Here is a 26,169-nt window from a genome sequence, read left to right as displayed (position 1 = left end):
CGCGTTCCGTTCTTTCGTTTCGGGCACTGTTCGGAGATTAAAAATAATTGAATTAACGCTGCGATTTGGTGGACATAGTGTGCTGTAACAGCGAAAGGTCCCAATTTCGGATGGACCAAAAGTGATAAGCGGTGATTAGAAGACAGAGCGACGCGTAGAAAGAGTGTAAAAGTATGCTGTTTTGATTGGGCTTCCTCCCCCTTTCACTGCGGGTGCTGCTGAGTTTAGTTTGGATGGCCGTGTTTTGAACGACGACGACGACCAAGGCATCGAAAAGACGACGGCGACGAACGACGAAGAGGACTGCGGGGCTGATGGTAATGACGTGTTGTTTCTCGGTTGAGCACTATCGAAAGCAGCAACAGCAGCAAAAACAGCGCCGAAGACGACGAATGAAAATAGCGGTTCCTTATGAATACACTAATACCAGCCTGGAAGCAGCCAACAGCAGAAGAAGATTGCAGAAACATCACCAATCACAGTTCTACGAGGCCTCTCAAGGAAACAGGAAGTTCCCGTCGTCGGATCAGTTCCAGTCTTGCACCGTGGGAGAAACAGGTGACCTCGGACCACTACCAGCACGGGTCGTCGCCCGTCTCGAGCAATGCAGAGGGAGCTGTAGAAACGCCGCTTTTGACGACGCTAGCCAATGCTGCTACTGCTGCTGATGACGACGACAGCAAGAAACAAAACAATGCGAACGACGACGTGGAACACGAGCTAGTAGAATCTACGGGTGATCTTGCGGCGAAGTATCACTACACGGGTAACGAAACCAGTGAGGATTTGCCGACGCAGAACGACGGTAACACTAACGGCGGAAGGAGGTACAGTCGGATCAGTATGATCATTATCTACGGACGGGAGGCGCTATGCATCCTGGCATTGATACTGACCACCTATGCGTCTATTCAAAATAGGTAAGTTCCACTCTGGGTCTCCAGTTAGCCTAGTGGTTAAGGCCATGAATCGCCAATCCGGAGACGGCGGGTTCGATTCCCGTTCCGGTCAGGAAGATTTTCTCGACTCTCTGGGCATAGTGTCACCCCTTAGAGGGGGTGAGAATGGGTCAAAGTATTCGAAGTCGCCTATCTAAGAATACAAGCTAATTTTATTGATCATATCTAGTAAACCTACTTAAAATACAATGTAACCACGACGAATGAAAACTTTGATAATTTTAAAAGATGATTAATCTACCTAAAAGAGCTAATACAATCGAAAAAATGGTTAAAGCTTGATAAAATAAAGTTTGTATGTTGTATCGCCATTTTCAGCCACCATAATCATCCACATTTAAAGTTTCAACCTCCATGAGAGGAGGGGGGATTACAATGAGGGAGAGGCGTATTAATAGATTTATTGAAAAAAAAACATGATATTTTTCGACGTTCGTTCGTCTTCCGAAATTTTGTCATGTTACCGGTTTTATGGCCCGGTATTTCCTGGATGCCACTACCGTCTGGTAGTTTCACGATATTTCCTTAAAATTTAAAAAAAATGAGTGGAGAAGAAAACGCTATCAAGTTGTTTAAACTTTTCCGTAGTCCGAGCGTAGCGAGACTCGACTGTAATTATATTTCATTATTATAATTGTTTATAAAATATAGGATTGACACTTACAATATAGTTTAGCGGTTATTGGAACGCAATGAGCCCTAATCCGAAACACTATGCACTGCTGTCTGGTACCTGTTGTAGTTGGTTTTAATCAGAACTCCGTTTCGTTTAGTAAGTTTATAATTTTTGATACTTACAATCAGTTATACAGAATTATAGAAGCAGGATTTTGGATTGATTGTTCGCTAGCAATAATGTACTGCGCCTATTAAATTAATACACAAGAAGATTCATTATGATGATAGATAAGAGATCGAATTGAGGAAACTAAATATACCTGTTCTGAACCGAATTATAATTCTGGTTATCGATTCTAGTTCTAGTGCAGATTTTTATATTAATTCAGGATAAATTTTAGGAAACTATATAGTAATACTATTATTTTGTGTGCACAGTTCGTCCACGATACTGTCAACAATGATAAGGAAAAAATCTTTTCTTCACAAGCGAAGCGGTGACGTTAACAGCTGTCGTTGTGACGGTTGACTCCAATCGACGGCATACCTAAAGGGCCTATTCGTCCGTACGGTGCGTCAACACCCCGACCCGTAAGGCCTTATCGCTAGTTGGTCTTGCCATCCTGCAGCACGTCCAGAAGGGCCACTTTAATGGAAGGTCGTTGCAGCATCCCTGTTTCCGTTTGCACATCTACCTTACGCACTTGTCCATCTATACCTGGATATGTCTTGGCAACTTTCCCACGAAGCCAACCGTTTCTAACCGTTTCGTCGACTATAATCACAAGGTCACCTACCTGGAGAGGACGAACTTCTACAAACCATTTGGTTCTCCTGGCGATGGTTGGCAGATATGATTTGATCCAGGTCTTCCAAAACTGGTTCAAGAGGTGTAGCATGACTCCCCAATTCGTGCGCAACGAAATCGGTTGGTCGATGGGAATGCGCACGAGGTTGCTGGTACCACTGGTGCTCATCAAAAGAAAACTGTTCGGCGTGAGCACCTCTTGTTCGGGGGATTCAAGCGGCACAAATGTGAGTGGCTGGGAGTTGACGATCATTGAAGCCTCCGACAGCAACGTGAGTAGTCCTTCGTCATCGAGCTTTTCGCGATGAGCCAGGACCTTAAAAGCATCCTTAATTGAACGCACTTTCCGCTCCCACACACCACCCATGTGGGGAGCAGAAGGTGGATTGAAATGCCACTCTGTTTCGGCATTAGTGAAGGTACCAGCCAAAGCGAGATTGATATTCTTGATTTCCGCAGCGAGTTCTCTGGCAGCTCCGTGAAAGTAAGTGCCATTATCACTAAAGATGTTCTGCGGAGCTCCTCGCTTGTCCACAAATCGTCGTATGGCCATCTTACATGACTGCAGCGTCAAAGAATGCACCACCTCTAGGTGCACCGCACGTATGGTGAGGCAGGTGAAGATTGCTACCCACCTTTTAACATGACTGCGTCCTTGCTTCACTATCAGGGGCCCAAAATAGTCGATGCCCGTGTGCGTAAATGGACGCACGAAGGGCATAACACGTGGCTGCGGTAATGGAGCCATCCTAGGGGCATTCGGTTTGGCACGGTACACGCGGCACCACATACACTTTTGAACGGCCTTCTTAACAACAGATCGCATCTTCGGGATACAGTAGAGCTGCCGAAGTTCATTCAGAACGGTCTCGGTGTTGGCATGACCGTACCGTCGGTGGAAACGAAGAATCAAAAGATCTGTCACGTAGTGATACTTGGGAACAATTATGGGGTTCCGAAAATTGTAGGGATAATAAGCAGCTTTTGGGTCAATTCTGCTTTCCGAGCGTAGAATGCCGTCGTCATCTAAGAATATCGACAGTTTTGCCAACGAACTCGATTTCGGAAGCCGTGCGCGTCTCTGTGCAGACGATTCAGTGGATTGCAATGACGAAATTTCTTCTCCAAATTCCTGGGCTTGGACCATTCGCCACAAACCATTTTCAGCGGATACGAAGTCTTGATGTGTCAACGTTGCCAAGCGGGATTTTGTCGGAACACGCTGTTTGGTCGAGCAGCGATTAATGAAGTGGTACAGATAGGCCAGAGACTTGATTAAATCCTCCCATCTTGAGAATTTGGTGAACTCCAGCACTGGATCGGTCGTCACTTCCTGATGCACGTTAATCTTTCTCAGTTCATCCGTTGGCTCTTCGATTAAGGTGTTTTTTGCTGGCCACTCGCTCTCCGGTTGCCAGAGAAAATCCGGACCGCGGTACCATCTGTCCTGGGCATCGAAACTGGGGCCGTTACCCCACTTGGTTGCTTCGTCTGCGATGTTTAACCGGGTGGGAACCCAGCGCCATTCCTCTACCGTCGTGTCCGTCAGGATTTCCGTAGTTCTGAACTGGACGTAGGGACGATACTTGCGGGGATCAGCCCGTAGCCAGGCCAAGAGGACCGTCGAATCAGTGTGGAAGAAGCGCTTGGTGATTTGCAGTGAATGGTTCTCCAAAACACTTTTCATAAGCCGCACGCCGATTACTCCTGCATTGAGCTCGTTGCGGGGAATGGATTGAGGCCGAAGAGGAGTGACTTTAGCCTTGGCAGCAACCAAAGAGCATCGTGGTGTTCCCCGGTCGATAATGCGAAAGTATGCAACGCCACAGTAGGCTAGCTCACTCGCGTCCACAAAAATGTGTAATTGCAAAGAACCATAACTTTCCCGTTCATAGTCAGGGAAATAACACCTTGAGATTTGGAGTTGGTTCAGCTCGGGTAGCAGCTTTGTCCAGCGTTGCCAATCCAAGAAGTCCCTTAGGATAATGGGATCGTCCCAACCCACACCAGATCTCCAAATGTTCTGGAGTAGGATTTTTCCATGGACTGTGAAGCAAGAAATGAGACCTAACGGATCAAAAAGGCTCATTACCACACGTAAAACTTGGCGCTTAGTAGGCACTATTTCACCGGATAGCAACGGAAGGAGATCCTGGTGAAATTGAGCGGAAAATACGAACAGGTCCTCAGTTGGTTCCCACATCATACCAAGGACGCGCTCTGCAACTGTTGTTTTCTCTGCGGTGAAACTTTTCACTGCCGCTGGACTATTTTCAGCTCCGATCTGGCTGAGAATTTCTTGGTCATTGGAGAGCCAATTTCGGAGTTCGAATCCAGCTTTGCTGTGTACTTCACGAACGGCAACGGCTAACTGGACAGCTTCTTCGATGGTGTCTCGGCTGTCTAAGTAGTCGTCCACATAGGTATTCTGCGTAATAGCTCTCGCCGCGTCCGGGTACTCTGCCTCGTAGTCTGCTGCATTCAAATTTTTCGCATATTGCGCGGAACATGGCGAACAAGTGGCCCCGAATGTGGCCACATCCATTGTATACACGTCCGGCGTGGATTCGGGGTTCGTACGCCACAAAAATCTCTGCGACTGCCTATCCTCCTTCCTGATACGTAGCTGATGAAACATCTGTCGAATGTCGCCTGCAATAGCGAATTGCCTCTGGCGAAATTGGCAGAGAACTGACATGAGCGGGGTCAGTAAATCGGGTCCGGAGAGGAGCATAGAATTCAACGAGACTCCTTTCACGCGTGCTGCGGCGTCCCATATTATACGCACTTTGCCAGGTTTACGCGGGTTTCGAACGATCCCGAGCGGCAAGTACCACACGCGTCCTGGGTCAGAAGCTCGTAGTTCTTCCTCGCTGGTCTTGTGGGCATACCCTAGCGCCTGGTACTCGGCTATCTGCGCCTCAACGTTTCGCCGAAGTTCCGGATCTGCTTGCAGCCGACGTTCCAGACATTTGAGCCTCCGCTCCGCCATCGCGTAGCTTTCGGGAAAATTGATTTCATCGGTTTTCCATAATAACCCGGTTTCGTAACGACCGGAAGCCGTGCGCCGAGTAGTTTCTTGCAGTATCCGCCTAGCTCGTTTGTTTTCCTCTGATTCCGGTGCTAATGTCGCCGTTATGCCTAACTGCTCCAACTCAAAATAATCTTTCACTAGATCGTGAAGGCGTTGATCAGCGGAGCACTCGCATACGTGCACCATGGTACGGTTGTTGCCAAGGGTTCCTCGTTGTCCACCGAAGATCGTCCATCCCAACTTTGTCTTTACGGCAACCGGTTCTTCATCACGTCGTTCTCGCTTGTTCAACGGCAATTTCAATCGAGCATTATCTGCACCAATCAGGATCTGTGGAACTGCATCTGTGTAACTCTGAATTGGTAGCCCACGTAAGTGCGGAAACTGCCCTAGAAGTTCGGTGTAGTTTAAGGTTTGTCGAGGCAGACCTAGATTGTCGACAGTTTGCACCTGCGACAATACATGTTGAGTTTGGCCGTCGCGTCCAGATATGCAGACTTGTACTCGTTTCGATACGGATTCCTTTCGTGTGACGTTGCTAGTCCATTGCAAACAGAGCGAGCTTTCCTCGCCATCCAGGTTGAGCTTCTCCGCGATACTATTTTCAAGCAACGTTACATTAGAGCCGTCATCAAGGAATGCGAAAGTCGTAACTGATTTGCCATTATGCGACAGTGTCACAGGGAGTATTTTGAAAAGCGTACTGCGTTGTTTGCTGCGATGCGCGGTGACGACTCCCGAAGAGCTAGGTCCTTTAGGTACAGAAACGACCGATTTCGGTTTTCCGGGATGCAATAGCTTGTGGTGCATTTCTTCGCAACCGTTGGTTCCACAGGGCTGTGTTGTTCTACATGGCCACTTCCCATGGCACGTTAGACATCGCTGGCACATATTCCGTTGGTCCACCACACTCCACCGTTCCGCTGTAGACAAAGAGCTGAACTTGTTACAGTTCCTAATCTTGTGATCGCTTCGCTGACACATCAAGCAAAGTTGTGGCTGCTTCTGCGGCTTTGTTGACGAAACAGTTTCTCTGTTGCTTACTTCGGCAGAGTGCGAATTGACGTGTCCGTTCTTCTCCTTTTTCCGGCTAGGCCGAATTACTTCGTCCTGCGAGCTGGACTCGAATGGCATGGAAACTTGACAGGCTGCTGCCTTTATCGACGATACGAAATCGCTGAACGCCTTCAGGGAAATTTCAGGAATTCGTTGGGTATGCAGACCCCACTCCAGTCGAATGCTTGGAGGAAGTTTGCCGACCAGTTCCGATAGAAGCATGGGATTGGAGAGGTGAGCTTGCAAGTTGGCGGCCTCTATGTAGGTGACGAGATTTCGTACCTCGCGCCCAAACGTAATGAGCGTGTCGAGCTTATTAACGTTCGGAACAGGTGCATTTCTAATTTTACTCATTAGACAATGCACAAGCTGATCTGGTCGGCCGCATTCGTCGCGCAGTGTATTTATTATCTCGGGAATTGCCTCCGGCAGGGTTAAGATGCTGTGAACTTTTTCCCTAGCCTTCCCAACCAAACTCTTTTGTAACCTTGCGAGGTTTTCGTCCGGCTGTATGCCGCACATGGACGTCGTTGACTCGAACGCACTCAGGAACATGGGCCACTCCAGCGGATCCCCAGAGAATTTTGGCAGTTCTCGTGACACCACATGACGAGCGGCCAATTGCTGTGGGTTTATCACTCCGGCGAGTGAATTTTGTATTGGATACTGCGGCTGCCAGTATGGTTGCTGCCAGTAAGGTACCATTGGTTGTTGATACCACGGATGGGACCCAGGGTCGGCCTGTGGGAACTGAGGTGCGGCTGGGTAACGCGGAGGTTGAGATGGAATCCTGTTTTGTCTCGTGGGAATTTGTCCATCTACACCAGAAGGTTCTCGGTAAAACGGTTCAGGAGAATTTTGAACACGGCAAGGTTGATCTTCCCTGGCTGGCTGTCTCATTCCTGGCTTGGGTGCAGACAGCGACGACGACGATGGATCCAACGGGATCGCCAGGGGTGGTGCTGGCTGCATTCTGTCCGACGAGTAATTTTGAGGAAGCGTCGGTAGCGAGGGTTTCATAATGCCCGCTGTACTCATTTGCTGCATCGTTGGTACCGTTTTGGGTGGAAGCTCTGTCGAAGGAAGTTGCCGCGCCAGTGTGCCTAGCGAAAACATCGGAGGTGGTGCGGGCAACGCGGGATAAGATGACACTGCCGTGTTCATTGGTCCGGCCGGGAGCCGCTGAGACTGCATTGCGCCTAACGTAATGGAAAAATGGGACGGCTCCGTTGTAGCCATCGGATTCAGTGACGCGAGCACTGACTTCGTCGTGGTCGTTGTTTCTGCCACTGGAATCTTTTGTTCTAGGGTGCGCGACGAGTTCACAGGGAAAAATGATGGCTCCGGTATCCCCGGCGGTTTTGCTGGAGGAAGCAGCTGCTTCGGCAGGCCCAACGGTGTGTTGGGAGGGAGTCCTTTTTTCCGCTCGTTCGCGAGGGTCGGTAGGATATTTCTGCTGCTGCTCTTGGGTGTTCAGTTGAGGTGGCGGAAGAATTTTGGCCGTCGCTCCGGTTCCTACCTGACCCGTCAGTATTGGGGTAGAGGTTTTGCCGGTCTCTGGTGGATTCTCAATTGCTCTATTTCCTATTGTGAAATCCTGTTCTGCCACCCAAGTTCCTACTCTGCTACGTCGGCTGCGATGACTTCCGTGGCTTCTAAGGCTCCCGCTTACCGATTGCCGGGCTTCAATCTCCGACTCCAGTTGGTGCTTCGCTGCTAAGAATTCCCTTTCTTTGTCGGCTTGCTCCTTCCGTATCTTATCCTCCAGTGCTTTAGCCTCTTCGAGTTGCTTCAACCGCAATCGTGCGCTAGAAGCATTCGAATGTTCGGATCCGATGGTGCCGCAGAACGTCGAGCAGTTTGGGCAACGCCACGAGCGATCGCAAATGGATGCTTGCACGCCGGCGCAGCTGAAGTGCCACCAAGCGTTGCACTTATCGCAGGCCACCATATCCTCCTCGGTATCGGGACGGTTGCATCCCTTGCAACTGTTTGTGCCTTCATGCATGTTGAGGTTAGGGTTCGATACGCTCATCGTGACTCGTATATTTCGAGTTTGTTTAAACTTTTCCGTAGTCCGAGCGTAGCGAGACTCGACTGTAATTATATTTCATTATTATAATTGTTTATAAAATATAGGATTGACACTTACAATATAGTTTAGCGGTTATTGGAACGCAATGAGCCCTAATCCGAAACACTATGCACTGCTGTCTGGTACCTGTTGTAGTTGGTTTTAATCAGAACTCCGTTTCGTTTAGTAAGTTTATAATTTTTGATACTTACAATCAATTATACAGAATTATAGAAGCAGGATTTTGGATTGATTGTTCGCTAGCAATAATGTACTGCGCCTATTAAATTAATACACAAGAAGATTCATTATGATGATAGATAAGAGATCGAATTGAGGAAACTAAATATACCTGTTCTGAACCGAATTATAATTCTGGTTATCGATTCTAGTTCTAGTGCAGATTTTTATATTAATTCAGGATAAATTTTAGGAAACTATATAGTAATACTATTATTTTGTGTGCACAGTTCGTCCACGATACTGTCAACAATGATAAGGAAAAAATCTTTTCTTCACAAGCGAAGCGGTGACGTTAACAGCTGTCGTTGTGACGGTTGACTCCAATCGACGGCATACCTAAAGGGCCTATTCGTCCGTACGGTGCGTCAACACAAGTATATTTTGTGAGCTTACGATATTGCAGTACACTAAAAATTAGCTGATGATCAGAGGAGCTGTCAAAACGTATGGGTTTATTGTTATAAATGATTTTAGGCACTAAACGTATGAACACACTCGCTTGACACTTCTTCGACATATTTTCGAAAAAAAAGCGTGCTTTTATGAAGATACGGTAAACATGGCACCACTCTAACGTCAACTGGGGACTGGATAACAAGTTGAATTTTTAGTTAAGGTTATGTGCACTCGATAACTTGCTTGACCCAATCTCACCCCCATTCTTATTATTTAGACATAGGGTCGAAAATATTGAATTTTTAAATAAAAAGTGCATTGACAGTCCGCTTTTTTCGTTGCATCAACCAGGTAATACCTACAGCTAACCACTTATAAGAAAATTTTTGGTTAGGTACTTGTGTGAAACATTACGAAGGAGAATTTTTTTCAGAGTGATTTACTAGTAGTTTCATCATATAAGTTTAGCCACAAATTTAACAAAAAACGATTATTGCTAAACATCTTATTCTGCATCATGATGTGTAAAAACATCTTCTCTTTGAAATAATATAAAATTTTCAATATAAATTAGCGACAGTTGATGAGCTATTTCAAATTTTATGTTTCTCCGTTTTCACCCAATCTCACCCCCCAGACCCATTGTCACCCCCATCGACGGTATCATTGTCCTTGCCTCACAATATACAAATTCATGTAATGTCAGGCAAAGAAGAAAAGCCCGTCAATTAATAACTGTGGAAGTGCTCAGAGAACACTAAGTTGAATCGTCAGGCCAAGTCCCAGTGGGGACGTAGAGCCACAGAGAAGAAGAAGAAAAAGGAGTTCCACTCTACATCAGAATTTTATAAAGGTGTTAAGAGGATGTCTTAAAAATTCTCATAAATGGTTTGAGGTGGGGACTATGTAGTTAACTGGGATATCAATATCAAAATATATGATTCATCGTAATTTGATTTGTAATTTATAAGTTTATTGATTACGACAGTCTGTTAGCATCTTTAGTGTATTTACATATTAAGTCAGCTTATTGTGAAAATAGGAAAGTTGAACCATCTTGGGGGTCTCCAGTTAGCCTAGTGGTAAGAGGCTTTGGATCGCCTATCCGGAGAGGGCGGGTTCGATTCCCGCTGCTCTGGTCGGGAACTTTTCTCGACTTCCCTGGGCATAGTGTATCATTGTCCTTGCCTCACAATATACAAATTCATGCAATTGTAGGCAAAGAAAGCCCTTCAATTAATAACTGTGGAAGTGCTCAAAAAGAACATTAAGTTGAAGATAAAGTTCCAGTGGGAACGTAGAGCGACAAATAAGAAGAAGAAGAAGGCACCATCTTGGCAGAGCTTCTACTTTGGGCATATTTCTGTTATAACTCAGTAAATTTTAAACCAATTGACACAATTTTTGGACCGCAGTGAGATACGTATAGAATATAGCCGTGTATAAAATTTCAAATCGATTGGCTTTGAGATTAACCATCGCAGCTTTCCATTTATTCCAATGCAAACTGTTCTTGGATTCAGCAACGGTACGTGGATCTCGCGGATCATGATAACGTGGAGGTGGAACGCCCTTATTATTCATAAGCGAACGCCTCACTTCCCTTGCATTCTCAATCGTGCCCAGCTTCTTCTGAATCTCCGAAATAACGCTCTGATTTTTTCTTTGGAATTATGCTGAATATTTTCGACTTTGGTAATTGATTCTACACTTCGCTGAACTGATACTGAACCATCACTTCATCTTCATTATCAATAATTGTGTCAGCCGGTATAAATCGTACAGCTCGACTAACAACGATCTTGTCTTCGGATGTATCAAACGATATCCTATGTGACTGTCTTAGTATTCAATAAAATATCAACTTCATCGTCTTCGGTTCTAGCTTCGTCCTCTTTAAATAATTAATTTAATGATTATTGGGAATGCAAACAAACGCCGCAGGGTCAAATGCCACTCGATACATCCAGGAACTTCGGACTTTTGCATCAGAAAAAATACCGTCGTTTAACTGCTGTAGTCATCTATCAGCGTTAGAAAATACCGGCGTCCACGTATTCATCGATCCGCAAATGTCGCTTATTGACGTCCAGGTCTAGCATGAACAGGATTTCGCTCAGTTTCTTCTCACCATGGTCATCCAACGTTTCCAACAGGCATGTTCCAGCACCTTTTGACATAGGGTAGAAGCTTCAGTTTTGGCCAGTCCGGAGTTTTGGCCATAGTGCGGTATTGAGCCTGTTGCGATCTAAATCGGCGTAAATTTAATTTTTACTAGTAGATCCTAATACAATATGATGATTGCAGCTGTGAAAACCACACATTTTGATTAAAAACTAGAAGAAAAAAAATATATTTCCTTAAAAAATCTGCTCCCATATATCTATTTTGGCCAGGGTGCTTCTAATTTGGCCACTCCCATAAGAAATACACGTGATTGGCCAAAATAGAAACCAAACTTAAGAATATGGCCAAAACTGCGGCAGAGCTTCTATTTTGGCCAGTGCCACTTTTAATACAAAAATCAAGTATTGGCTTGATTTCTGCATTTTTCCTTCAAAACATAGATTGAAACCTTTCATTTGACGCATTGGTTGTTTTCATTGGATTATTTGTTATTTTTATAAAAATGATTTCCCTTAGACTGGCCAAAACCGGTGCCCGCACCCTAATACTCTTTCCATCCGCAAGCGTGATTTTCATGGTTAAAAAACTTGTGTTTTTCGTTGCACCATATGGCTGTCGATTAGGTGGCCGTCAATCGAGAATTAATCGGAAAACAGAGTTTCAAAGAAAACGATAACTTTATTTAAGCGAAACGATGTTAACACTTCGAACTTTAGTTCACGAATGAAAAAACTCAAAACTGTACTCGCGTCGCGTCGGCTATGATGCGAGTTACTTCCTCTCTCGTTTTGTTATGTTGGCTGCGCTGCTTTGCTCCCGTTTCAGTTCATTGGATGCGGTCGACGAGGGGTGCTCACTGCTTGCACCAACACTCCTCCTCAGTGAGTAACACTCATACCGATCTTGCTGGCGAACTTTCGTTGCTTCACGACGCATAGTGGCTTCGTTAAGATATCCGCCGTCATTTCTTCTGTAGGACAATATACTAGCTGTAGTTCTTTCCGTTGGCACAAATCCTTGACAAAATGTTCACGGGTTTCAATGTGTTTCGATCTCTTGGTTGACCTTTCTGAACGAACAAATGCAATACAACTCTGATTGTCCTCGTTGATCAAAGTTGGCTTCTTCTGCGCGCATCCCATTTCGAGTAACAGCCTTCGTAGCCATATTACTTCTTGGCACGCTTCACTCAGTGCCATATACTCGGCCTCCATTGACGATAGAGTCACTGATGGTTGCCGACGACTAACCCAAGATATAGCTGCTCCTGCCAATAGGAAACAATAGCCGGTAGTAGACTTCCGAGATTCCTGATCGCCTGCCCAATCAGCATCACAAAATCCAAGAAGGCCCTCTTCTGTTCCGGTGAATTCCAGTTTCCAATCTCTCGTTCCTAGCAGGTAGCGGACAATTCTTTTTGCTGCGGTCCAATCGGTATCTGATGGACAGCTTACTCTGCGTCCCAATATGGATGTACTTACGGAGATGTCAGGTCTGGCGTGTACAGCGATATACAGCAAAGCTCCTATCAAGCTACGGTACACAGTGGAGTCTTCTAACGGTTTTCCATAGTCAGTCAACTTCAAATAACCACTGTCCATAGGTGTCTTCGCCGGTTTCGAATCCTTCATCCCAAAACGATTTGCCACATGGTCAATATAGCCACTTAGACTGAGACTATACTTCCCATCTTTTCTGTCGATCTGCATCCCCAAGAAATAAGTGAGGTCTCCAAGGAATGCAATATCGAATGTTTTCTTCAGATACTCATACACTTTTATGGATTCAGACTCGTTCTTGCAGCCCACCACTATGTCGTCAACATAGATTAAGACGTACACCATGTTTCCGTCAACGATTTTAGTGTAGAGGCAGGGATCCGATTGACTCTGCTGGAATTTCATCCTAGTCAAGGCCTCATGCAGCTTGCGGTTCCAACACCTTGCCGACTGCTTGAGGCCGTATATGCTTTTTCTCAGTCGGCACACAAGATGTTCTCGTCCAGGTTCCTCGAATCCCGGCGGTTGCCGCATGTATACTTCTTCCTCAAGCTCACCATGGAGGTAAGCTGTTTTGACGTCCAGATGCTGCAAAGCGATTCCTTCCCGACTGGCTATAGCAAGAAGTGCACGGAACGTCGTTTGGTTTGTTACTGGAGCAAACACCTCATCGAAATCAATTCCATACTGCTGAGAGTAGCCCTGTGCTACAAGTCTCGCTTTATGTCTGATCACGTTCCCTGCTGCATCCTTCTTCAACTTAAAAACCCATCGACTTCCGACTGCCTTTCGACCTACGGGCAATGGCACTAGCTCCCACGTTCCATTTTCAAAATGACTTTTCAGTTCCGATTTCATAGCGGCTTGCCAAGCTCCTGAGTTCTGCGACATTTTCACCTCTCTCAAATTCCTGGGTTCGGGTTCATCCTCTGCTCGAACAACCTTTGCTTGTTCGCCGAATCGTTTCGGCGGAACTCCTTTCGTCGTACGATTCGATCGTCGCCGACACTCTTCCTCCGGAAATCCTCTGAACAACGATTCACTGTTTGAATCACCCAGCATTTCAGAAGCACTATCATAATCACTTTCGTTCATTTCAGGTAACGCTGCATTTTCGTAACCATCATTCACATCAGGAAATTCATGTCCAACACCGCCCTGTTCCTGTTGCTCCTCAAGTTGGCAGTCGACCTTTTTTTGGAGCACTTTCGAGATTCACCACCACTCCACGTTGACCCGAAACATCGATGTCACGAACCGCCTCCTGCGTCTTCATTTCCGATTCCAGGAACACAGCATCTCGGCTCACGATGATTCGATTCGTTGATTCGTCGAGGAAACGATAGGCCTTCCGGTTCTCCTCGTATCCCACGAATATCAAACGAACAGCCTTCTTGTCCAGCTTCTGGCGCTTTTGGTCCGGCACATGGACGAAAGCATGTGAACCAAATACGCGCAAATGACCATACGAGGGCTTTGATCCATGCCACAGTTCAAAAGGAGTACGTTCAATGGAGGCAGATGGGAGACGGTTCAACAAGTAGTTCGCAGTCATGACTGCCTCCCCCAGTATTTCCTGTCCATGCGGCCTTCGGAGAGCAGGCACCGCATCATCTCCATTAGAGAACGGTTCTTCCGCTCAGCAGTCCCGTTCTGCTGGGGACTATAGGGAGCCGTTTGTTGCAAGGTTATCCCGTTTTCCTTCAAGTACGTCAACAGATGCGTGCTACTGTACTCTCCCCCGTCATCGCATCGTAGTACTTTCGGCTTCCGTCCGAATTGATTCTGCACGTGGTGCACGTACTCGCGTATCTTCTCAAATGCCTCAGATTTGTGTTTAAGGAGATAGATAATGGTGTACTTACTGTGGTCATCGATCATGGTCATGACGTAACGGTTGCCTCGTGGTGTGCTCACCTCCAACGGTCCCGCCAGGTCCGTATGGATCAGGTCGAGCAGAGCAGACGACTTGGTGCTAGATGCTTTCGGAAACGGCTTCCTCGTCAGCTTTCCTTCACAGCACACGGTGCACACTGATCTCACTCCACAATCACGTAGTTTCAAACCTTCACCGAGATCCTCCGCCACAATCCGCTTTACACCTTCCGGATGCCGGTGTCCCAGCCTGCGGTGCCACAGATGCTGACAATTGTCCGAATGTGACACTGCCGACAACAACGACTGATATTGTGGCTGCTTCAGATGATACAACCCAGCTTTTCTTTCTCCAACAAACACTGTGCAACCATTCTTCATTATTCGGCAGTCCGATCGAGAAAACACTACTTCAAAACCTTCGTCCGCAATTTTTCCGACCGATAACAAATTGCTCGCAAGGTCCGGAACGTATAGCACTTTCTTCAGTGTAATGTTCTTCTTCTCACCACCACTGTTCATCACCACCAGTTTGCCGACACCACTTCCGCCGGCTGGCAACTTTTTCCCATCCGCCAAGCACACGGTACCACTGCGCGATTCTTCCAGATCGATTATGTGCTCCACATTATTTGTCATGTGAGCACTCGCACCCGAGTCTAGGTACCACAAATCGTCACTTGAATCAGCACCCACATTGAAGCAATATTCATCTTCTGTGCACACTTTTGCCTTCGACTGTGTTTCGTGCTTCGGTGCACTCTGCTTCTTCAATTGATCAGCCGCGAACTTGGGGCAGTCGCGACGGAAATGCCCTTCTTGTTTGCAATAGTGACACTGTTTCGGTTTCGGTCCACTTTTCGGTTTCACTCCCGTTTTTAGCACTTTTTCAGGGTGACCAGTGCCGTCATTACACCCGCACCTCCTCCGCCACTCATCTAACAACTGTCCCTTCACATATTCCAATTTGAGTTGATCTTCACCACGGCTCTCCAAAGCAGTAATCAACGCGTCATAGGAGTGCGGAAGGCTCGATAACATAATGGCGATTAGCAGATGTTCGGCCAAATTTTCACCCATGCCGGAAAGACGATTCACTAGCTGTGCGATTTCGCTGAGGTGCTCCGACATACTTCCGCCCTCCGCAAGGCGAAGTGAGTACAGTCGGCGCAAAACGTGGATTTTGTTGGTCAGCGAACTTCCATTGTGGTATTTCTTCAGTGACTTCCACATGTCGTGAGCGGTAGCACTATTTAAAACGTGGCACAATTGGTTATTATCCAAGGCAAGCCCGATCGTGGCACGTGCCTTAGCATCCTTGGCCAACCACTGTGCGTCAGGCACCGCTGGCTTCGGGTCTTTCACTGTGTCCCAGAGCTCTTCTTTCAATAGCAGCAATTCCATTCGGAATTTCCAGCTGCTCCAATTGAAATCATTGAGCCGCTCCAGGGAAATTTTCGCCTCCGCCATTTTGTTCGCCGGCCGATTCGGTTGTTTCAGGAGCCACACAAAGTCCGCGGAAAAACACTTTCTTTTCTGATCCCGATTCTTTCACTCGTGCCGCGTTGCAGGGCTCATAACCTGTCGATTAGGTGGCCGTCAATCGAGAATTAATCGGAAAACAGAGTTTCAAAGAAAACGATAACTTTATTTAAGCGAAACGATGTTAACACTTCGAACTTTAGTTCACGAATGAAAAAACTCAAAACTGTACTCGCGTCGCGTCGGCGGTGATGCGAGTTACTTCCTCTCTCGTTTTGTTATGTTGGCTGCGCTGCTTTGCTCCCGTTTCAGTTCATTGGATGCGGTCGACGAGGGGTGCTCACTGCTTGCACCAACAATGGCATGACGCTCGGGAATCTATGATCCATTCCGATACTGGTTGTCATTCATCGGCACGTGGTCTTGATAAAAATGCAAATTCTTCTTTAGACTTCTCACCCTGGCCAAATTCTTCTTTAGACTTCTCACCCTGGCCAAGTTCGCAGGGGTTGACGGTATTAAAGTGAAGGAGTTGCATTTTGATTATTGCAATGTAGTGTTCTTTAGTGAAACATATCACCCTTTTAACATTTTAATGCGCCTCCAACGGTTCATCACGAACCGGCTGCTGCAGATGGAGTATGGCTGATCATATGTATCAGACATGCTCGATAAACACGGAGTAACCGCCGGGGCTCAGTAGAGTCTATTCCCAAGCAATAGTACCAAGTCGGTTGGATTTGAGAAGGTTTTGATGATCGTTACAAATCCTAATAAAAGTATTATAGGATTTGTGACAGGTTTTGGAACCTTTTATAGCCAGCTGACCTCAAAATGTTGTTTGGGCTCTATTTCCCACGTTTCTCGGTTGATTTTGATCAGTAATTTATTAATGTCATAGTCGCTTTTTCGAATTTTTACAATGTTAGTTGGTCATATTTTCTTTAAATAAAGCAATTAAAATCGACCGAAGAATCAATAGTGGGAAGGATATTTGCAGCACTTAATTGTGCTGATAGATTCGAAGCTAACGTGCGAACACTTAAACGCATTGTTGACGTCAATGCGTTCGACGTGACATTTTAGACAAAAACTGACTGCTTTTTATTAACTGAACAACGTTACTTGTGTATGACCAGGTTGACATTTCTAGGCTACGCTTGAGAAAATGACATGGTTTATCTAGGTAGGACCGATAGGACAATCAACTGACCAACTTGGCGTATTTTTGGTTATCTCTTAGATGGTAAATATTATGACACCAACAGAAGTTCATTTACATGTTTCTGTGGGTTTTGGATCGATGACAATTTAAGGACACAAGAGATGAACACAGAGAAGTAGAAAACGATTAGCGAAATAAAGGAAACAATTTGACACAGGATCGTCTATATTTTAACATACAGGGTTCGATTGATTCGATGAAAAAAAAACAAGCATACGACAACTGATTTAACGAGAAGTAAAACATATTGAACCATACCACAAAATCAAACAAGAAGACAAACACACGTGTGACCATAACACTACATAGGCAAATCTTGACTGACTGACCAATTGAAAACTTTCCAATCTTCTACCGTAGCTTTCTGAGTCAGTTGCAACAGTGCATATCATTTTCCGCGTACGGCTGGCAAACTGCTTCTGAAAGATTACGTACTCTTTCCTATCCTCGGGTCTAGTGTAGAGGTTTCAACTCTATTCAGAGTGCAGCTAGAAACCTTGCAAAAAAAAAAAATTCTTCTTTAGACTTCTCCGCAGCCTTTGCTCTCTGGAGATTTACAGGGGGTGGCCAAATTGTTTGGGATAGGCAACTTTTTTTCTCTCACAAAAAGGTTCAACATGGTGTAACTTTTCATAGAGTGCATCGAATATTCTCAAATTTTGACTGTTTGTTAACCTATTATATGTGCATCAGTGGTACAATTTTGAGCTCGATTGGTTAATCTTTCGCGAAGTTATAACTGATCTGATAAAACACTATTTTTAAGACTATCAATTTTTGTACTGTCATATCTCGGAGACCAGTGAACCGAATTGAATGAAATTTTGAGCGATAATTAGTGAAGAGAATTGTTAGACAAAAGAGGCACAAAACAAGCAACAAAGAAGGTGCGACGATTAGTCTTTATCCCTACTGGTGACAGATAATGACATGATCTCGAAATTTTTTGTTGCAGACAAAACGGAGGCTGAATTTGTTGCGTACTTTCCAACTCGTGAATAATAAATTATTACTAACCAAGAGTCGAAACTGTTTGATGATAGAGCTTCACCTGAGTTGCAGTGTTTACCGACTCGAAGTTACCGTTCGAAAATCGCAATGCAAGGCTTAAAAATCTCTAAACTCGTGGTGTACGATGTTAATCCCATTATTTTCAAGTTGGGACAAACTTATGTCGCATGGGTTGTTTTGTCGCAACAAATACAGGTTGCGACATTGTCATTATTGTTGCGCGATGGTTGAATTTTGATTCACTGGCGATAATCTGCTATTCTGCTATTCTGCTATTATCAACGCATCCCCTGGCTTTCGCCCATCTGCGTTGTTTTTTCACTAGGCAATACGTCTACCAATTGATGTTTATGGGCTTGCCGGACCAAGTCATGTAGCTAAGCCAAACACCCCACCTACAACTGTTGGGTAGGCACCATTGTCCCGCCCACTGGTCTTTTACAGCTAGTTGTAGGTGCATGTGTGCGTGTAAGTATTGGTGTATGTGTGTTAGTGTTGGTGTATTGTAGGCGCCAACTCGTTCTAATCCACTCTGATTGCTAACACCCTATTGAACCATTACCCTTAAATCTGGCAATCTATGAAATAGAATGAGTTAAACGCCTGTACATAATAGTCAATTAATCAAACAAGGAATATTAGTATTAAAGCGAAGATACAATGAAGCACCGCCCCGAACCTCGAGAGCACAAACCCCAAGAACCAAATGACAGGCTGCGCGAACAGTCGATCGACTGGCTACCAACAGTGAATAGCCAATCGAGCAAACCCTCCAGCACAAACCGCCACCAGCTCTCCCGACCTGCGCCCAACAAATTCGAGGCACAGCCCAGCCATAGCTTCACCTTAAAACCAAAATCTAGATTGCAGAGCACAATACTTCCCAAGTAACCACGCAGCTCGGGCCGCAAATCACGCACAACACGTCACAAATAAGACAAACACTACCCCGCCCGTACAACCGAAACCGATCTAGGGTAGAGAAGGATCTCTTTCCACTCCAACCCAGACTCAACTGCACCGACAGGGTAGCGCACCCCACACACACTGCACTCATGCATCCATCACGACCCGAGCCGCACGGTCACCTGGGTTGCTTCTATCTGCAATCTGCATGACCTCACCCAACCCGTAACGCAGAGTTTAAATCCCTCTCTTGCATTACAAAGCAGTCCCTCTTCCCAAAGTTTGTGCGTGGTATAAATGAGATTATAAAGCTGAAGAAATCGTCACCAACACAACCGTCAACAATGAGCACTCAATGGTGTCGGCAGAATCAATGACGACCCCCTCAGTCCCAAACCCAATTATCCTACACTACCCAAGTAACCACAATGCTGAAGCCGTACGCACTGCACGTACGAAGTACATACAGACCTACCCACACCGCCTAAACAAACCACCTAGGCCGAACACAAGCGAAAAGCGGCGCCACCACTGTTAAACCACGACCATACCAGTAGGTATAATCGCAATTAAGCAATCGTAGAACCATTTCCCGTTCCTACTCAGCCCTAACGATCCATAGCAATGCTTGTCAATATATGCACCCCACACACGCAACCCCCACAACCCAACACTATGGTCACTTGAGTATCCCTGGGATTATGATTACATGATGGTCAGGGATCACAGCCATCAAAACGTTCCACACTTTACCAGGGCTTGCGACCTGTAACTATGATGATTTCCGCTATGGGAAACCATGATAGCTAGCGGTGTTAATTTTGATTCACTGGCGATAATCAACAATATAATAATGCTTGAAAATAGATACTTTTTAAACGTTGAAAAAAGTTATGATGGTTTGACATTTTTACCCATTTAGAGGAAAATGTGTCAAATTTACTATATTGCGCAAAAAATATTAAATGTGTTCTTTCTTTAATCCAAATAGGCTCTAATATATCTTTTTGTAGATATCTTATGAACAGAAGTAGAAAATCTTTGGATATCAAAAACAAAATTTTATGACATTGATGTAAAAAAATGATTTTTTTTCGAAAAAGATCCGAAAAGTGTCAATCCATCATAATTTTTTTCAACGTTTAAAAATACCCATGTTTGAAATGATTTTCAAGCATTAATATATTGTGTATAAAAGTTCAAAATTACATTCAATTCGGTTCACTGGTCTCCAAGATGTGACAGCTCAAAAATTAGTAGTCTAAAAATTAGTGTTTTACCAGAACTATTATAACTTCGCGAAAGATTAACCAATCGAGCTCAAATTTGTACCAATGATGCACAAGCACATATAATAGGTTGACAAACAGTCAAAATTTGAGAATATTTGATGCGCTCTATGAAAAGTTACACAATGTTGAACTTTTTTGTGAGAGAAAAAAAGTTGCCTATCACAAACATTTTGGCCATCCCCTGTACTGCCCATGATCGCATATCAGTCCCATCTTTGCTGGGTTTCCTATTCATATGGGACAATTATGCGATCATAGGCAGTGTATGTGCTTGAGAGTTATCTTCTCTGCTTCTTTCGCGTCTCGTTGCTCCATCCACTGGCGATAATCCTTGCGTTTGTGCCCAGGTTTCTGACACAAGTGACTCAAACTTGATTTCTTCTTAAACTCCGTTCTCAGCGCTGACTCCGTACCGTTCAAGTAGCTCTGCCGAACAATTTCATCAATCAGCTTATCGTGCACGAATTCCATCGTCAGATTCGTATCCAGACGTCTCTTCAGTTCCGTGAGAAGCGTGAAGAAATAATTGAATAGACTGCTGTGCACGATGTTCACCTTCAGATCCTTGTCGAGCTCTTGATCAGCGATCGTAAGTTTCTCGAAAAGATACTTCATTCGGCTAACGTTTGCTCTAATGTCTTCACCGTCATTGTATCCCATCTGCGTCACCTTTCTAAGAATAGTGATTTTGCTGGTACTTCCTTGCTTCCCGGGAGCACTCCGGACCGACTCCCATACTTCCTTGGCTGTTTTCGTGTTCTTGATGAGGCTGTACTGGGTAGACTCGACAAGAAGCCCAACCGTGGTCCTTGTTCGTCTGTCTCCATTGTCTCACTTCGCAAGATCCGCTTCGTTGCCTTGAGTAGCCGCTGTACCCAGTCGTTCCACAGGTCAGTAAGAACTATGTACTGTAACAATGCATTGCGACATATTAATGAAATGCACAAATTGTCTATTTTCATCTTTTCATTAGAATTTCATTTATCTCATATGAATCTTTTCATTTCAGTCCACCTAGAATATCGAAAGCACCTCCACCGGCACCATTCTTCTCGAAAGGTTCCTTGGTCAGCGATTGGCCTTCGGGAGCGTTGGGGCCCACTCAGACTCGCGTCTCGCAATCGGAGCTCTCGTTCGTATTTTACTACGCACCGTGGTGTGCGGAAAGCCAACATGCCCGGTCGGTCTACGAGCACGTGGCCCGACTTTACTACCGCGAGGCTCACTTTGCTGCGATCAACTGTTGGCAACCGGGCGGAGAGTGCCGACTGCAGTACTCCAAGGTGCAATCCTGGCCGGTGCTGATGGCTTACCAACCGAACGGAATGGCCGTGCAGTTCCACCAGGTGTGGACCAATGCGGCCCTGTCCAGGTTTGTGCAATCGCTGATCAACCCGATCCAGAGGATGGTCGGGCCCGGAGATCTGATGAGCTTCATGACTGGGAAAGATGTAAGAATCCATGAATTGTCGTTGTCTCTTTTGATGTGTTACATGGTTAAACATTTTTAGGCGGTGGTCGTAGCGTTTTTGGACATGGATGCCAATAGAAAGCAATACAATCGGTTCTATCAAACGTCGCTGAAGTGGCTGGAGAAGGACCCCTTCCAGGAGGTGGCATTCGGCGTTGTCACGGGCGAGTCTTCCAGTGCTTTCGGTGTCGAGGAGGTTCCAGCCATTCGGCTGTATTTGTGGAACGAAACTATCGTAAGTAGATGATGATTATTTTTTTTATAAATCTTCTATTAAAAAATTATAGTTCGGTTTATAGTCTTAGAAACCACCTAAATTCACACAAAGCTGTATACTTCTAGTTGTATACTAAATAGCTTTGAGGATTATTTGTGACCACACTTACAACATACCATATCATCTATAATTTGCTTCCATAGGAATACCACGGCAACGATTCGTGGGCTATGCCGGAGCTGACCACCTGGATCAACAAGCAAATCCAGGTGGTTTCGATGTGGATTGCGCCACCCGGTGCCACCAAGTCCGCTTCATTAGCCCCGTACTTCAATCAGGGTCCGGTGTTGTTCTTCTTCACGCCTCGCTCGCTGTACGGATCGTCTTCCGATGCGTACATGATGCTGCGGCAGCTGGGTATGCAGTACTACAACTGCCGGAACGACATCTGGGTGCAGGAGATGGCCAAGAAGTACATTGCAGAGCAAAGGCGTGTGAGTACCGATTCTTACGGCCAGCTGAGACAGGAATGTGAACTGCTGTTGAAGCGGCATCCTTCGCAGGAGCAGAAGGATTCAGCGGAAGATGGTTGCCGGGGAGTTTCCGGCAAATCTGCTATTGCTGTGTCGTTTGTGAACGTGTTAAATTCGTCGAAGTTTGGCGAAGCGCGTAAGTCCGGGGATGGCTACTGTGATATTGAGCAGGTCAAGTGTGACGAAAGATTCTACGAGTGTGGAGACATTGATATAGGGGGTGAGGCTAGTTGTGGTCAAAGGAAACGAAGTCAGCTTTATGGTTCGCTGAAACACGACGATGGTCGGGAAAAAAGCCCAGTGACTTCCATGCTGGATTCGGATCAGGACTATCGAGGACCAAAGCTGTTGAAAAGATTAAGCATAAGACGACAGTGTGAGCTGCTTCGGTTGAGCGAGTCCGATGGCAGTGAAGTGTTCTTTCAGGAGACGCCAGGACTTGAAAATGGTTATGTGGATTGGATAAAAGGAATGTCCTGTAAGTTCAACAAGACATTGACGTTCCTGGGGATGGACAGTGATTTATACCATGCTTTTGCTGAACGATTGGGAGTGGATGTGCTGCATATGCCGAACAAGTCTATCGCTGTAATAGTAGATCCAGAGGTAAGTCTTTTTGATCTAATGATATAGAATTCCTCCGTAACGCGACACTAGTGTAACATAGAAACTTGTAATTTTCATCAAAACTTATACAGTATTTTTCTTTCAGGATGAATCCACGTTTCTACTCAAGAAAGAAGTAAACCTTTCAAGTTTAGCCAAGCTTGTACATGACTTTTACAATCGAACCTACCCCCGGTTCCTCAGATCGAATAACGTCTCGTTCAAAAATACTCATTCGTTCAACATGAGTGAATTCCGCAAGGAACACCGTCGGATGATTGAAGTGAAACGATCGGAAATGGCCGCCAAACTTCAGCAACAGAAGGAAACTGGCAAAAGCCAAAACGTTTCTGGTAACGACAACAAGATGAATCCGCGGGAACCGGTGGCCACTGGGGATCATCCGGTGGTGCATCATAAGCACCACTTTGTGCGGGAGATCAATTCTCATAACTTTAATCACGTGGTGATTAATTCCAATAAGGTAAAAATGCTTATTAAGATTTATCCAGGTAAACCTTATCAATTGGATACCATGCTTGTTTTAGACTGTCGTCGTCCACTTCTACTCAGCTCAATGTGCCTTCTGCAGTTTGCTCTCGCAGCATCTGCTAACCATCTCGAGAATGCTGCAGCATCAACCGTTGCTCGAGTTCGTTCGCATCGATGGCGATAAGAATGATCTTCCATGGGAGTACACCATGGATGCGTTTCCTACGCTGATTATTTTCCCCAATCAAAGGTAAGGATTTTGTTTCCACAAGGGTTCACATTTATCATTGTTTTCAATAGTGCTGTCTGTTGGTATCGACGCGCAGATAAATTTCCAATCGTATATTGGCCGTCGTATCAAAACTAATAATTTTTCGTTGCTCAATTTTGTGGTTTTGGATTGTATCCTATGTTGTCCAAGATGTCATCCAATGACAAAAATTGATGCCCCCACTGATGTCTATTTTTGTACTACACTGTACACTGTTTCCAGGAAAGTGGAGAGTCGAGTTTTCTCTCGCAGTTTGCCGATAACTGTCCCCAACGTTCTTGGGTTCATTCTTTCCAATTTGAACCCTCCAGAGAGGCTATACGCCACAACACTCATTTGCAACGACATCAAAGTAAGTAGTTCTGCAGATCTACGGTTCTAAGCTGTTCTAATACATTGTTTGATTCACCCCTATCCAGCCAAACTCACCTCCGCGATACGATTGCCTAGCGGCAATAAAGCGCGAACTGAGCGACAGCATCTCGCTTAACTTGCGTCTCTATCGGTTATCTACAAAACGTCCAACGCGAGCAGCCCGAATCCTGCACCGGTTGCAGGCCCTGCAGGAACTCTACCTAGCCACGCTCCGTTGTCTTAGTCATTCCTGTGATTTTCCCCAGCTGAAGGCAAGTGCGAAAGCAATTCTCACCATGTGGCAGATCGCCACGTGAAACCGAGAGATAGATGTGCATTTAGTTAGGCATTTCTGTTTTCCATCCTATTCACCCAAACACTCTCACTACCTGGTTTCCTATGTGGATATTAGTTGGTTCCTTCTTTTTACTTACCTTTTCATCGCCCACGGCTTAGAAAGCATTTTACCTTCTAGCAATGTGTTGATCTATTGTTTTAGGTTTTGTTGTTTATATTTTTGCGGGATAGACTTCCCTTTTCTTGTTTTAGAGAGAATATTCTGAATATCAAATCGAACTGATTTAAAATTCTCAGCTCAGAGAAAAAAGCATTACTGCAAGTACATGTATATTAGCCAAATCAAAAAGCAAAACAACACGTAATTCAACTATCAACGGTATCGAGATCTCGTTGTAGATATTTTAACTCGCCTGTGAGCTAATTATTGCTAACAACATAAAAAAACGATTTAGAATTAAGAATATTATTATTATAAATAAAGTGAAAGTTGAAAACTCCCCTTAGGTAAAATATGAAATGATAATTCATTAAAAGCTTAGGGCAATTGAAGAGTGAAAATCAAGAAAACAGACACTTTTTTTTAGAAACAAAGCACTACACTACTAGCGTTGTAAATATTACCCGTAGATATCGATATTTGGCACCCAAGCTAAGTGCGACGAGATGATGTCGATAAGATGCAAAAGAGAAAAACTATCCTGTTGCAATGTAGAGAGAATTCCGTTTATTTAATCATAACTAAATTATTGAAAGTTTTGTATTTCGTAAAGTGAATGATGATCGATGAAATATCACACTAATATATTTTGTTCATAATCAGTGACGTCTATTGATTTTTCGAAAGAAATTCAAACCCTGCTTTTCCTTTACGTGATGTTCCACTTGGGAGAGAGCACGCTTCTCAGCTTAGTATTTTACGAGTACTTCCACAGCTACCAACTGAAAATTTCTTGCCATTCAAACACTTTTGCATTCGAATATTGTATGGTTGGCTAAACAGATAGCAGTTCAGTGTAGCAAAAGCATTAGAGAAAAGAATTCATTGTAATAATATACGGCAGCACAAAGAAAAAGTGTGTTTGCAAGCATGGATCGGAATCATATGCGGAGGCTTTATGCAACTGTGAAAGGCGCGCGGCACAAGACAGCGCCACTGCTCTTCATGTGTAATGATCAAGTTGGCTGGTCCATTCGAAGCAAATTGCAGATCAAGGTGTTAACCCTTTCCTTTCCACGACTTTGAACGACTATTTCTATGCCAAGAAAGCGTTTCCGACAACGCTTGAACAAAAGTTATTGCAAATTACAAGTTTTATCAAA

At 45.0% G+C, this 26,169-nt stretch overlaps 1 protein-coding gene across 1 annotated transcript; it reads left to right on the top strand.

The window, feature by feature from the left end:
- LOC109407366 (thioredoxin domain-containing protein 11) lies at positions 1-25,668 on the top strand. Its single transcript, XM_062856243.1, has 8 exons — positions 1-920; positions 21,615-22,056; positions 22,117-22,311; positions 22,497-23,432; positions 23,539-23,916; positions 23,981-24,174; positions 24,418-24,547; positions 24,615-25,668. Exons 1-8 carry the CDS (start codon positions 412-414, stop codon positions 24,864-24,866), a joined length of 3,036 nt encoding a protein of 1,011 aa, XP_062712227.1. The 5' UTR covers positions 1-411; the 3' UTR covers positions 24,867-25,668.
- The last annotated feature ends 501 nt before the right edge of the window (positions 25,669-26,169 follow it).

This window comes from Aedes albopictus, chromosome 3 (assembly GCF_035046485.1).
Source record: "Aedes albopictus strain Foshan chromosome 3, AalbF5, whole genome shotgun sequence".
In the NCBI taxonomy this organism is placed as follows: Eukaryota; Metazoa; Arthropoda; class Insecta; order Diptera; family Culicidae; genus Aedes; species Aedes albopictus.
The sequence above is the reverse complement of the archived record's forward strand: the minus strand, read 5'-3'. Positions and strand labels throughout refer to the sequence as shown.